At 37.8% G+C, this 13,372-nt stretch overlaps 1 protein-coding gene across 1 annotated transcript; it reads left to right on the forward strand.

The window, feature by feature from the left end:
• Positions 1 to 11,974: 11,974 nt before the first annotated feature.
• Positions 11,975 to 12,889, forward strand: LOC116477477 (olfactory receptor 8A1). The gene has a single exon (XM_032168159.2). The coding sequence runs from the start codon at positions 11,975 to 11,977 to the stop codon at positions 12,887 to 12,889; it is 915 nt and encodes a 304-aa protein (XP_032024050.1).
• Positions 12,890 to 13,372: the final 483 nt, after the last annotated feature.

Raw genomic sequence — 13,372 nt, forward strand, 5'->3', positions numbered from 1 at the left:
AGTCTAAAAGAGCCTTCTACTATTAATTGATTATTTCAAGACTCTATTTTATTCTAGATAAAAATCTTCTTCAGGAAAAGTCAACGTTCTATAACTTTTGTGTACACTAACACACTCAGTATCTGATACAGTGATGAACATATTATAGGTGCTCCTTTAAAATATTATAGAATATAACAGACTTTCATATGAATACACTTCAATAAAAATCCATATTGCAAACCCGTAAATTCAGGGATGGTCTTTTATTTTCTGAAGTAATACATTAGGAGTTCCTGTAGTCATTTGGTGACTCTCCTTAGCTACCCTGCTCCATGCTGGAAAAAAAAAAAAAAAAAAAGAGAGAGAGAGAGAACTCGTTTTAAAAAATTAATTTGTGGCCTTTAATATGCTAGTATTGGTGTTTTATTGACAATTATGCCAGAAAATGTATGCCTACTGAGTGAGACTTCCAAAGTCAAGGTATTTGTAGAAGAAACTACACAGAAACTTACCACAAAGGCAGTAGAAAGAATTTGGTTTACAGAGCTGTCCCAAGTAGGCACCACAAACCTCTTCAAAATAAAATTCTTAAACATCACATTGCCGGGCGCGGTGGCTCACGCCTGTGATCCCAGCACTTTGGGAGGTCAAGGCAGGTGGATCACCTGAGGTCAGGAGTTCGAGCCCAACCTGGCCAATATGGTGAAACCCCGTCTCTACTACAATTATAAAAATTCGCCGGGTGTGATGGCGTGTGCCTATAATTGCAGCTACTCGGGAGGCTGAGGCAGGAGAATCGCTTGAACCCAGGAGATGGAGGCTGCAGCAAACCGAGATTATGCCACTGCACTCCAGCCTGGGCAACAGAGTGAGACTCTGCCTCAAAAAGAAAAATACATTTCAGGAACATATGTATTATTTCATAAAGCAAAATCTGCCTGTACAATACTGTAAAATCTAAAATTTCCCAAGGGTGAAAAACAAATCAAGATATGTGATGGATTAAAATAAAGAAGGGATTAAGCAGGGATGACCTACAAGTGCAAGGTACGTGGTTTAATAGATAGAAGACGGGAGGTGATTCCAAGTTTAATGGAGACATCTCCATGGACAAGAAAATTTAAAAAAAAAATGTCTTACAAAGACCTTTACTGAGAAAGAAAGCCACAGATTTTCTTGGTAAGGTGTTCCAGAATTTCACAAAGCCTGCTCTCAGGAACTTTACTCTGATTGCTATCTTAAATCAAGAAGAAATATGTTATTGTGGAAGGAGCAGAGTCTAAAGATTTGGCTCTTAGTGCCTTGTCTTGAACAAGACATTAAGTTCTCTTTGCCTGGCATTTCTCCATCTGTAGAACAGCAATAATTAAACCTGACTTATCTATTTTCTAAGTCATGATGTCATTGAATAAATCAAATAAGATGTCTTTAAACCCAGTGAAAACTTTTCAGTACTGTTTTACCCGATGCTGTTGATAGCTAACTTCTTCGTGAATTATTCATATCCCTTCACTTTCAAGGCCCATGAACTTTCTGATTTTCCTCCAATTTCTGGCTACTTCCTTTCACTCTCCTCCTTCGAGTCTTCTTCTTCATCTGCCTATAAGTGCTGATGACCCACAGATCCTCAACCTTCTTCCTCTCATCTAAATACTTTCTCTGAAAGATCTTAACTACACCCACACCTTGAATGCTTTGGTCTGTTGAAAATAAAATCTATCATTTCTAGGCTAGATTTTTTTACCTGAAATAGCAAAAACCTACTAGACATCTCCACCTGAATGTCCTGCAGACACTTAAAACTCAACACATTGAAAACCTATTTTATTATCTTCCCTGTATTAATCAGTTCTCACGCTGCTATGAAGAAATACTTGAGATGTGGTAATTTATAAAGAAAAGAGGTTTAATTGTCTCACAGTTCTGCATGGCTGGGGAAGCCTCATGAAACTTACAATCATGGCCAAAGGCACCTCTTCACAGGGTAGAAGGAGAGAGAATGAGTGCCAGCAGGGGAAATGCAACTCACTCACTGTACGAGAACAGAATGGGGGAAAACTGCCCCCGTGATTCAATTTCCTCCCACCGGGTCCCTCCTACAACGTGGGGATTATGGGATTACAATTAAAGATGAGATTTGGGAGGGGACACAAAGCCAAACCATATCATTCTTTCTAAAATTTATCTTTTCCCCGTGTTACCCTGTGTCAAAATATGGCACCATTTTCCTAGTTTGTCAATCCCCTTCATCAATATTCAAAATATGTTAATTTCATCTATTTTAAATATTATTTACATTTATTTATTTATTCTTAGAGAGAATAAATAAATAAGGCTTGAGTGCAATGGTGCAATCATAGTTCACTGCAGCCTCAAATTCTTGGGCTCAAATAAACCATCCACCTCAGCCTCCTGAGTACCTGGGACTATAGACATGTACCACCATACTCAGCTAATTTTTAAAATTATCTGTAGAGATGGAGTCTCACTACGTTGTCTAGGCTGGTCTCAAATTCCTGTATTATTTGATTCTACTGCCTCAGCCTCTCAAAGCACTGGAGATTACAGGCATCAACCACCTGATTTTATCTTTTTTTTGTTTTTTGGTAGAGACAAGGTCCTGCTTTATTGCCCAGGCTGGTCTCAAACTCTTGGGCTCAACAGTCCTCCTGCTTCAGCCTCCCAAAGTTCTGGGATTACAGGGATAAGCCATCACTCTCGGCCTGATTTTATCTTTTAATGATACATACTGGTTGCCTAAAAATCAATTTGCTGAAAGATAATTAACCAAAAAGTCAATTTACTGAAAGCCCATTCACTGAACACTCAATTTGTAAAATGACCAGTTTGCTAAATTTAGTTTTACTTTCAAGTTTTTTTGTAAGAAGTATATGCTTATTTCATAAAACTACAAAACATAAGTAAACATAAAGCAGAAAATTTAAATAACTCATATTTCCACAATGCATAATCAGCTAACATTTAAGTGTATATTTCTCCATACATTTTACACATTCATTTAATTTGCATAGTATTGTTTTTAAGAAAAGTAGATCATATTGTATATAATATTTTTAAGTTTTTTACTTAAAAATATTATTAACATTTTCATATAAATAAATATAATTAAACATCATTTTTAATGGGCGTATGGTATTCCTTTGACAGGAGACCCAAAATTAAATCTGTCAATTCCTCTTTGACAATTTGTACATCCAATTTTTCACTATGATAAACAATGCTGAGCAAAGTGTGCATTTTTTGCAAACATAACATTATTTTCTTAGGATAAACTCCTAAAGTGCAATTGTTGTATCTGCAGACTTGCTCTTTGTTAAATTCCTTTATACGTGCTGCTGAACTATACATATATAAGTGTTTGTGTAGTGTCCCCTAGTTCTCCCCACTTCCTTTCTGTGTCCTCACTGAAAATCACAGAGTGCCCTGACCACTTTGTGACCCGGCCAACTGCAGGTTTTACCCAGCAGGCTCAAACCCAAGCCCTTGAACATTCTCAGGCACTGATAAAGGTTATCTAGGTTGTTGCCCAAAACACTGAAAGAAACTAGCCCCAGCCCTGAGCCAAATTCCTTAAGCCCTCACAAAGCCTCCATATCTTGGCCCCGTCACTGTGGACATACCCATGTAGAACAGCTCCTTTCTCTTGCTGTCTCTGGTGAGGGTGGCCATAGCCCTCTGTAAGTTTGTCCTGATAAATGCTGATCACTCTAGCATTTACTATGTCTTTGGAATCTCAACCAGACCCATCTTGGGAAGGTTTGGGGAACATCCTTATGGAAACTCCCCTGCCACTGTTTTGAGGTGACTCCAGCCATGGGTTCAGCTGGAGTAAACAGTTTACCTATACACACCCCACAGGTAATATATGAGAGTACCTTTTTCCCCACACCTTAACTTACAGTGGACATTATCATTCAAAAAACTTCTCAATCCAATTTGATTCTGAAAATGACATATTTTGATCATATTTCTTTGATTACTAGTGGTGCTGAATATTGGACATGTTTTGTTGAACATATCTATTTTTTTCATTTTAAATCTACTTTATTGATTGAAGTACAGTAAATTATTAAATACCATGCAAAATGCACCTATTGTACATGAGCATGCCCATTACCACAAAAAGCTCCCTAATGCACCTCTGCATTCAATCCCTCCACTGTCCCTAAACCCAGGCAATCACTGACTTGCTATTTATCATTATTGATTTATTTTGCCTGATGTAAAATTTTATACAGATGAAATCCTACCCCTTTGTGTCTGGCATCTTTTGCCCAGTCTAATCCTTCTGAGATTCATCCATATTGTTGAGTATATCAGTAGTACATTCCTTTGTATTGATGAGTAGTAATCTGATGTATGATTATTTTCACAAACTTGTTTATCCATTTACTTGTTGATAGACAGTTAAACTGTTTCTGGTTCAGGCTTTTATGAATAAAGCATATATAAGCATTCATGTACAAAGCTTTTTATAAGTGTGTATTTTCATTTCTCTTGGATAAATACCTAATGTTAGAATTGTTGGGTCATAGGCAAGTTTAACTTTATAAAAACTGCCAAACCATTTGTTTCAGTCTGTTTTGTGTTGCTGTAACAGAATACCTGAAGCTGGGTAATTTGTAAGGAAAAGAGGTTGATTTGGCTCCTGATTCTAGAGTCTGAAAGTCCAAGAGCATGGCGCTGGTGTCTGCTTGGTTTCTGGTGAGGGCTCATTCTCGTGAGCAAGAACTCACTATTGTAAGGACGGCACCAAGCTGCCCATAAAGGTGAGCCCTCATGACCCAAATGCTTCCCAGTAAGCCCCACCTCTTAAGAGTTTCACTTCTCTACATTGCTGCACTGGGAATTAAGCTTCCATCATGAGTTTTGCCCGGGACACTCAAATCATAGCACCACTTTACAGAGAAGTTATTCAATTGTACATTCCCAACAGCAATGTAGGAAAGGTCCAGTTGCTCTACATCCTCAACAAAACTTGCTCTTGTCAGATTTTTAAATTTTTAACATTTCTAGTGGGTATATAGTGTTATGTCAGTGTGTTTTTAATTTGCATTTACCTGATGTTTTATGATATTGAGCATCTTTTCATGTATTTCTTGACCATTTGCAAATCTTCTTTTATGGAGTAACTATCTAAATTTTGGAGTCAATTTTAATTGGGTTGTTTGTCTTTAGATGATTTGTAAGAGACTTGGTTTATCTCCTAAAACAAGTTTTTTGATATATGCATTGAATATTTTTTCCCAATCTTTGTCTCACCTTTTCATTTCCTTAATGGTGTATGATCTGAAGAGGTGCAGAAGTTTGGATACCATGAACTGTCAAAACAAACCAACCAAAACTCCCTACAAGAATAAACTGGAAGGAATAAAACCCAAACTAAGCAGAATAGAAACATTAGAGACAAAAGAAAGAAACAATCCAGATAAAAGCAGAAAACAGGCAGAACCCAGAGATCTCAAGTGGTAAGGCATCATATTTTCAGCACTTCACAGAAATAACAAAGAAGAGGTTTCACATGTGTGAAATTAGGAAAAAACTAATTTCATATTAAAATGAATAGAAAAGAATCAAGGTAAATCCCATATAAAGTTATTATTATTATTATAAGAAAAGAGAATGATTTTCTACAGAAAATATAGAGCAAGCTACAAAGACATGCCGACAAATAATAAAACTCACAATTAGTAAAAAATTATAAATTAAGCAACAAGACTCAGGAAATTGTTAGAAATAAAAAACAGTTTCAGAAATTGAGACTGAACTAGGAGTAACCAAAATAAAATAAACACAACAGATAGTGCCTTAGGGGAAATCAAAGGTGAAAACAAGGGAGAAAAAATGAAATGAAGAGGATTTGGGGGAAAGTAACAAATGTAGACACTAGGTAAAGATCTAGCTGGCAACTGGCGTAGAGTAGGAGCCTCAACAGAGAAATCTAAACCAATAGAACAAGTAATAAAAACTATAATTCAAGAAACTTTCTGGCACTAAAAAAAATAGATTTAAAGTAACATAGTAAAAGAAACATCACACCTAAGAAAATTGTCTCAGAATGAACATTAAAATATATCCTAGTAAGATTATTGGACTTCAAAAAAAAAAAAGACACTTTGATAACTATGTAGTCCTACATTTCCTAGTTCTGTTTGAAAAGACCTAAAAGCAATGGCTAAGCCAAGAGCAATGAGCCTCTCTAGCACCTAATTTGTGTTCTTGAAATATCATTTCCCTGCTAAAAGAATCAAATTTCTTGGAGAAATTGTTGATTCCAGGTCTGAGGAATTAAATGTATGAAACGTGCCGAGACCAGCTCAGTCCAGGAGACCGTAACCCAGTGGCGCTAGAGGAATTAAAGACACGCACGCAGAAATACAGAGGTGTGAAGTGGGAAATCAGGGGTCTCACAGCCTTCAGAGCTGAGAGCCCCGAACAGAGATTTACCTACATATTTATTAACAGCAAACCAGTCATTAGCATTGTTTCTATAGATATTAAATTAACTAAAAGTATCCCTTAAGGGAAACAAAGGGATGGGCTGAATTAATTGCAGAAGGAAAGCGTCCTTAAGACACAGACTTTTGTTTGCAGTGAGCCGAGATTGCGCCACTGCACTCCAGCCTGGGCGACAGAGCGAGACTCCGTCTCAAAAAAAAAAAAAAAAAAAAAAAAAAAAAGAATGCCTTTAAGTGGTTTTCCGCCCTGGGTAGGCCAGGTGTTCCTTGCCCTCATTCCTGTAAACCCACAACCTTCCAGCTTGGGCGTTATGGCCATTATGGACATGTTACATTGCTGCACAGATTTTATTTATGGCCAGTTTTGGGGCCAGTTTATGGCCAGACTTTAGGGGGCTTGCTCCCAACAGAAATGAGTTCATAACATCTTGTCATATCAGATAGCAAGGAAGGCATAATACTAGAAACTACTAACACCGTGTCAAAGACACCAGAGACAAACTGAAGAGAATTCTACAGGCCAAAGATAGAAAAATGTGATCAACAAAAATAACTGCAATAAGTTACCTTTGTTATCCATTACACTTATTTTACACATAAAATGTGTTTACAGTGGTGAGTTTATAATAAAGAAAAATAACTGGTCACCTTTGGAGTATAACAGGATGTCAAGTTATTGTTTTGAAACTTAGAAAATGCAGGTGATGTGTTTTTACATTAACTGTAGTATCAGATACACAAGCCTATGTGATAAAATTTCATAGAACTAAATAAATGCACAGATGAGTGTAAGTAAAACTGGGGAAGTCTGAATAAGATCCATGAATTGTATCAATGTCAATAATCCTGGGTATGATATTGTACAATCATTTTGCAAGATGTTACCACTGAAGGGAAATGGCATAAAGTAGACAGCAAGGAATCTTTCTTCATTATTTCTTACAATAACATGTGAAACTGCAACTATCTCAAAATAAAAAGTTTAATTTAAAAATCTTCATTGCAATATATTCATGGATAACAAAATAGTGAATGTGTTCTTGAATAGGAAATTTCCTTATGAACACACCTCTCTTATGAATGAGCCTATAGGAATGAAGAGTTCTTTTAGTCCACCTTCACATGCTCCTCAACCTCCTGCCATTCTATGCTGTCAGTTTACTTAGTGCAGCAGCAGGGTGCCAAATTCAGCATTCCCTTATAAATGTAAGGAACGTAACATTCCTTTACTAAAAGTATACAGCTTGTTTTTTAAAAAATTGAATTTGTTTTTAAAACACATTATAATAAACATTTTAAAGCTAGTCAATTGTGCATAATCATGAATAATAAGTAACAACCATAGTGGTAGTAACTGATGATGGTGTTGATGGCAATGAGTGAGGTGGTTGTGGTGATGATGGACATAATGATCATAATCATGACGATAGGACAATAGTAATGGGATTGTTGATGGTAAAATATTCCAAAGCTGGCATTAGACTGTAAGTTTCCCTAGCTGCAAGATCACTCTACCAATAACAGGAAAATTAACACACCTGGGAGACAAAGCATGCTTCTCAGAGCCAGTGTAAAGCAAGGCTCTAATTGCTCCATTAGTGAGGACCCCAGCCTCTCAAGTGATCATAGCCCAGGGATATTGTGCCCATATATTCGTAAACACAATCCCAAGCCCCCAGTCTTAGTGATCCATTTTTTAATGACTTTGAGTAAATGTAGGACTCAATATAAAACAATATGGTTCCTGCATTTTCTGATTGTTGAAACCAAGGCAGCCCTTAAAGTTTCCAGCAGACTGTGCTTTATTTTTCCTCATCACAGGTATTACTTAAAGCAATTGCCTGAGAAAAATATTTCCTTCATGAACTCTTGTTTATGATGCAGACTATTTACAACCATATATTTATTTTCACCTCTATGTGCTTTTTTAATCTGTGTGCTGTGTTCGCATTGGCAGTAATCCTAAGGCTCTGATTGCTTAGTGAAACTAAAGGTAATAATTGTAGTAACTAATATAAAATATGTGGTTTGGCCAGGCATGGTGGCTCACACCTGTAGTCTCAGAGCTTTAGGGGACCAAGAGAGGAGAATTGCTTGAGGCCAGGAGTTGGAGACAAGCATGGACAACACAGAGAGATCCCATCTGTACCCAAAATTTTAAAAAGTAGCCCAGCGTGGTAGCATACACCTGTAGTCCCAGCTACTCATGAGGCTGAGGTGAGATGCTTGCTTGAGCTCAGGAGTTCAAGGTTACAGTGAACCATGATCGCACCACTGCATTCAAACCTGAGCAACAGAGTGAGACTCTGTCTTTAAAAAAGAGGAAAAACAGGAAAGTAAAAGAAATATGTGGTTTATATTTGCCTCTTTCGTGTTATTAGAAGACTATGAGAGTGAAATATTAAATCAGTGCTGTCTAGCATTCTCCTACACAATGGTGTTCCCACCTGCCATGCACTCAGTGAACGGTGTTCATTCCACGCTGCTTTGTAAAGCACACGATCTACAGTTACAATTATTCAAGTTGGGTGTTCTCTTTCATTTTAAGAGGCAGAGATTGGGTAAAAAAGATATGCAAAATTTTTTAAATCTACTGTTGTTATTTAGAAAAAATTCTTCTTTGTGATAAATGAAAATAATACATTTCTATTTCCATTGTAATAAATGAGAATAACTCCTTATGCACAATGCTTGGGACTAGAAGTGTCTTGAATTTCGAATTTTTTTCAGGTTTTAGAATTTTTGTATATACATAATGAGATATCGTGAGGATGAGATCCAAGTCTAAACATGAAATTTATATATGCTCCATATACATCTTATACACGTAGGCTGAAGGTAATTTTATACCATATTTTTAATAATTTTGTGCATGAAACAGTTTTGACTGTATTTTCACTGAGACTAGTCACATGAGAGGAAGTGTGGAATTTTCCACTTGTGGTTCATGTTGGCGCGCAACAAGTTTCAGATTTTGGACTTCGAATTTTCAGATTGGGAACGCTTAACTCGAATTTTAAAAGTCTTAGCTACTTCTCATACTAGTTATTGTAAAGTTAAATGCCTCATTACCAATAATTTGATATAAAAGCTTACAATGCAATGCAGATTTTGTCTTCACACCACATCCTAATGATTTTAAAGACTCTTACTTCTAAGAAAAAAGAATACAGTTAGTGCCAGTTATAGGAATCAAATGAGACAATACATTTGTGAATGCTATGTTTAAAAAGCAGATTATAAATGTTTTTGTAAAAATACATATATATTTATATACATGTAAATACATATATGCATAGGAAAAGTCTAGAAGGATATTCACTACCACCATTTGGTTCCAAGCAGTGGAAAATGGTTGTTTTAAATTTTTGCTTATTTGCATTTCTAATTCACTACAATGCCTATATATTGCCTTTATAATTTTTTTAAATGCATCCAAAATTAGCAATAGATCTTTCCTCTATCTTCAAAAATTACATAAATTAAATGCTATTAAATAATAATAAAGTGCTACACAAAGATAAGCTAAAACAAAACAATTCAGTTTAGTGGAGACAAAACACACTGGTGGTCAGAAGTACTGAGTTTTAGGCCCAGTTTTGCCTCTTACTAGCTTGGTTACCTTGGGTGACTTATTTAACTTTTAGAGCTTCAATTTCCTAGACAATGAAACAAAATAGAGCATTTTTCCTATGCTATGCATATACTAAGATATCAAGCATAAATCTGTTTTAATCATACATTGCTAAGAGCTGTGAGTGTGCAGATTTACAAGGCTACACATGTGAGGCAAAAGAGGAAACTCATTATCAGGACAGAGCCGAGGTAAGTTTGAGTTCCAAGTCACCAATAATTAGTAAACCTTGGGCAAATCGCTTAGTGTCTAGCACCTCAGTTTTCTCAATACAAAAATGAAAATAAAAATCCTTCCCTAAACACATTTCTCCCCATTTCCCAAAACTTCAGAAGTTAATGAGATTGACCTTTGAAAGGAATGTGTAAGCTGTAAAGCATTATGCAAAAGTTAGTAATTACATAAGGAAGCAATTAAAATAGGGGGAATTTAAGTTTTATAGCTTAAGAAATACATCCCACAGATGAGACTGTCTATACATATTGTATCCAGCAATGATTATTCATGCTTCCTGGAGATATGCCTGTAATTTGAATACTTTGTCATCAGGGATGTAATAGGACAATGGTTTGATATTATGATCTGAAAATAATAATAATAATAATTAGCTATTTAGCACTTACTATGGAACATTCAATGTGCCAGTGCTCATGATGCACCACAGATCAATTAAATCAGAGCATCTGGGCCGGGCGCGGTGGCTCACGCTTGTAATCCCAGCACTTTGGGAGGCCGAGGCGGGCGGATCACGAGGTCAGAAGATCGAGACCATCCTGGCTAACACGGTGAAAACCCGTCTCTACTAAAAATATAAAAAAATTAGCCGGGCGTAGTGGTGGGCGCCTGTAGTCCCAGATACTCGGGAGGCTGAGGCAGGAGAATGGCGTGAACCCGGGAGGCAGAGCTTGCAGTGAGCGGAGATCGCGCCACTGCACTCCAGCCTGGGTGACAGAGCGAGACTCCGTCTCAAAAAAAAAAAAAATCAGAACATCTATGGGTAGAACCCAGGCATCAATCCTTTGTAAATGCTCCACGTGATTATAATGTATAGCCAATGCTGAGAACCACTGCCTTAGGACCTCAGGTCAAGTAAGAAATTAAGAACAAATTCCAGACTCTTAATGACAATTCACATTTTTTTATAGGCACTGAGTATTTGAAAAAAGATTTCTAAATATGCATTATCCTGTGTTATTTTTACAACCACCTTTGGAATCAATATTAATTTCTTCATCTTTCAGACATAAAAATTGATGTGTCAGCCAATGACACAGCTTGTAACTACCCTATCACCCCGACACTGCATAAATTTCAGATAGATATTTACATGTTCACATTCAGTGAATATTTAGGAATTATATACATGACAAGGGAAGTTTATTTCTAAAGCAAAATCCATCTCCAACTACAAAATATGAAATATACTACTTATCTACAGTGTAGAGATTCTGAAACTTTACTACACAACACCATGACCAGAAAGATTGTTAATACATAGATTGCTGGGCCCCATATCCAGAGTTTCTGATTAATTAGGTGTGAGCTGAGGCCTGAGAATGTGCATCTCTAAAAATCTCCAGGTAATGTCAGTGCTGCTGGTCCAAGGACTACCCTTTGCGAAACACTGCCCCAGGATGCTTTAGAAAAATGTGCATGGTAAAAGATCCAGACCTTGGCCTGCTTTCCTCCCGTCTTCATGATCCCTGAAACACTCAGGCTGGTCTTCCTGCAAAGAAGACCAGCAAATAGCAGGACGAGGGGAGGAGGGCGGGGAGGATGCATCAGCACAGAGTCCAGGATGTTTCACTAGCACCAAAGGCTCAAGACTAGCTTCCCCAAGCCATCCAAGATTAGTCTTTTAAGGGGGTTCCTTTCTCCCATGCATCCCTGCAGGCCTCCTACCCAGAGGAGAATGGCTGCAGGAAATCACTCTACAGTGACAGAGTTCATTCTCAGGGGATTAACGAAGAGAGCAGACCTCCAGCTCCCCCTCTTTCTCCTCTTCCTCGGGATCTACTTGGTCAGCATGGTGGGGAACCTGGGCATGATCACTCTGATTTGTCTGAACTCTCAGCTTCACACCCCCATGTACTACTTCCTCGGCAGTCTGTCACTCGTGGATCTCTGCTACTCCTCCGTCATTACCCCTAAGATGCTGGTGAACTTTGTGTCAGAGAAAAACATCATCTCCTACGCAGGGTGCATGTCACAGCTCTACTTCTTCCTTGTTTTTGTCATTGCTGAGTGTTACATGCTGACAGTGATGGCCTACTACCGCTATGTTGCCATCTGCCACCCTTTGCTCTACAACATCATTATGTCTCATCACACCTGCCTGCTGCTGGTGGCTGTGGCCTATGCCATCGGACTCATTGGCTCCACAATAGAAACTGGCCTCATGTTAAAACTGCCATATTGTGAGCACCTCATCAGTCACTACTTCTGTGACATCCTCCCTCTCATGAAGTTGTCCTGCTCTAGCACCTATGATGTTGAGATGACAGTCTTCTTTTTGGCTGAATTCGACATCATAGTCACCAGCTTAACAGTTCTTGTTTCTGACACCTTCATTCTCTCCAGCATCCTCGGCATCAGCACCACAGAGGGTAGATCCAAAGCCTTCAGCACCTGCAGCTCCCACCTTGCAGCTGTGGGAATGTTCTATGGGTCAACTGCATTCATGTACTTAAAACCCTCCACAATCAGTTCCTTGACCCAGGAGAATGGCGGCCTCTGTGTTCTACACCACGGTAATCCCCATGTTGAATCCCCTAATCTACAGCCTGAGGAATAAGGAAGTAAAGGCTGCCATGCAGAAAACACTGAGGGGTAAACTGTTTTGATGCAAATGTTATTGTTCCTTTTCAATTTAGTAGTAATTGTTATAAATACCAGAGTGACAGCTTCCGAATGCTGGCCAGCTGTAGATGGAAAATAATCACTTCTCCACATGGCTGGGTGAATGCCCTTTTTCCTTCTTTCCTCTTTCTTCCCACCCTCTTTTTTCACTTCTGTTTGAAACCAGCCAACTTCAAGTACAGGTTTTCTTTCACTTGAGATCCATCCCTCTATCCCAAGCCCTTAAATAAATGTTTCCTACCTTAATTGTAATTTAACTTAAATGCTAAACTTTTAACATTGAGTTTTAGGGTCATTCATGGTCTTATTATCTTCTATACAGAAAATATTATTCAGCCCAATTTTTTTCTTTTTTTTCTTTTTGGTGACAGAGTCTCACTCTGTTGCCCAGGCTGGAGTACAGTGGCACGATCTTGGC

Source organism: Hylobates moloch, unplaced genomic scaffold (genome assembly GCF_009828535.3).
Source record: "Hylobates moloch isolate HMO894 unplaced genomic scaffold, HMol_V3 SCAFFOLD_11, whole genome shotgun sequence".
In the NCBI taxonomy this organism is placed as follows: Eukaryota; Metazoa; Chordata; class Mammalia; order Primates; family Hylobatidae; genus Hylobates; species Hylobates moloch.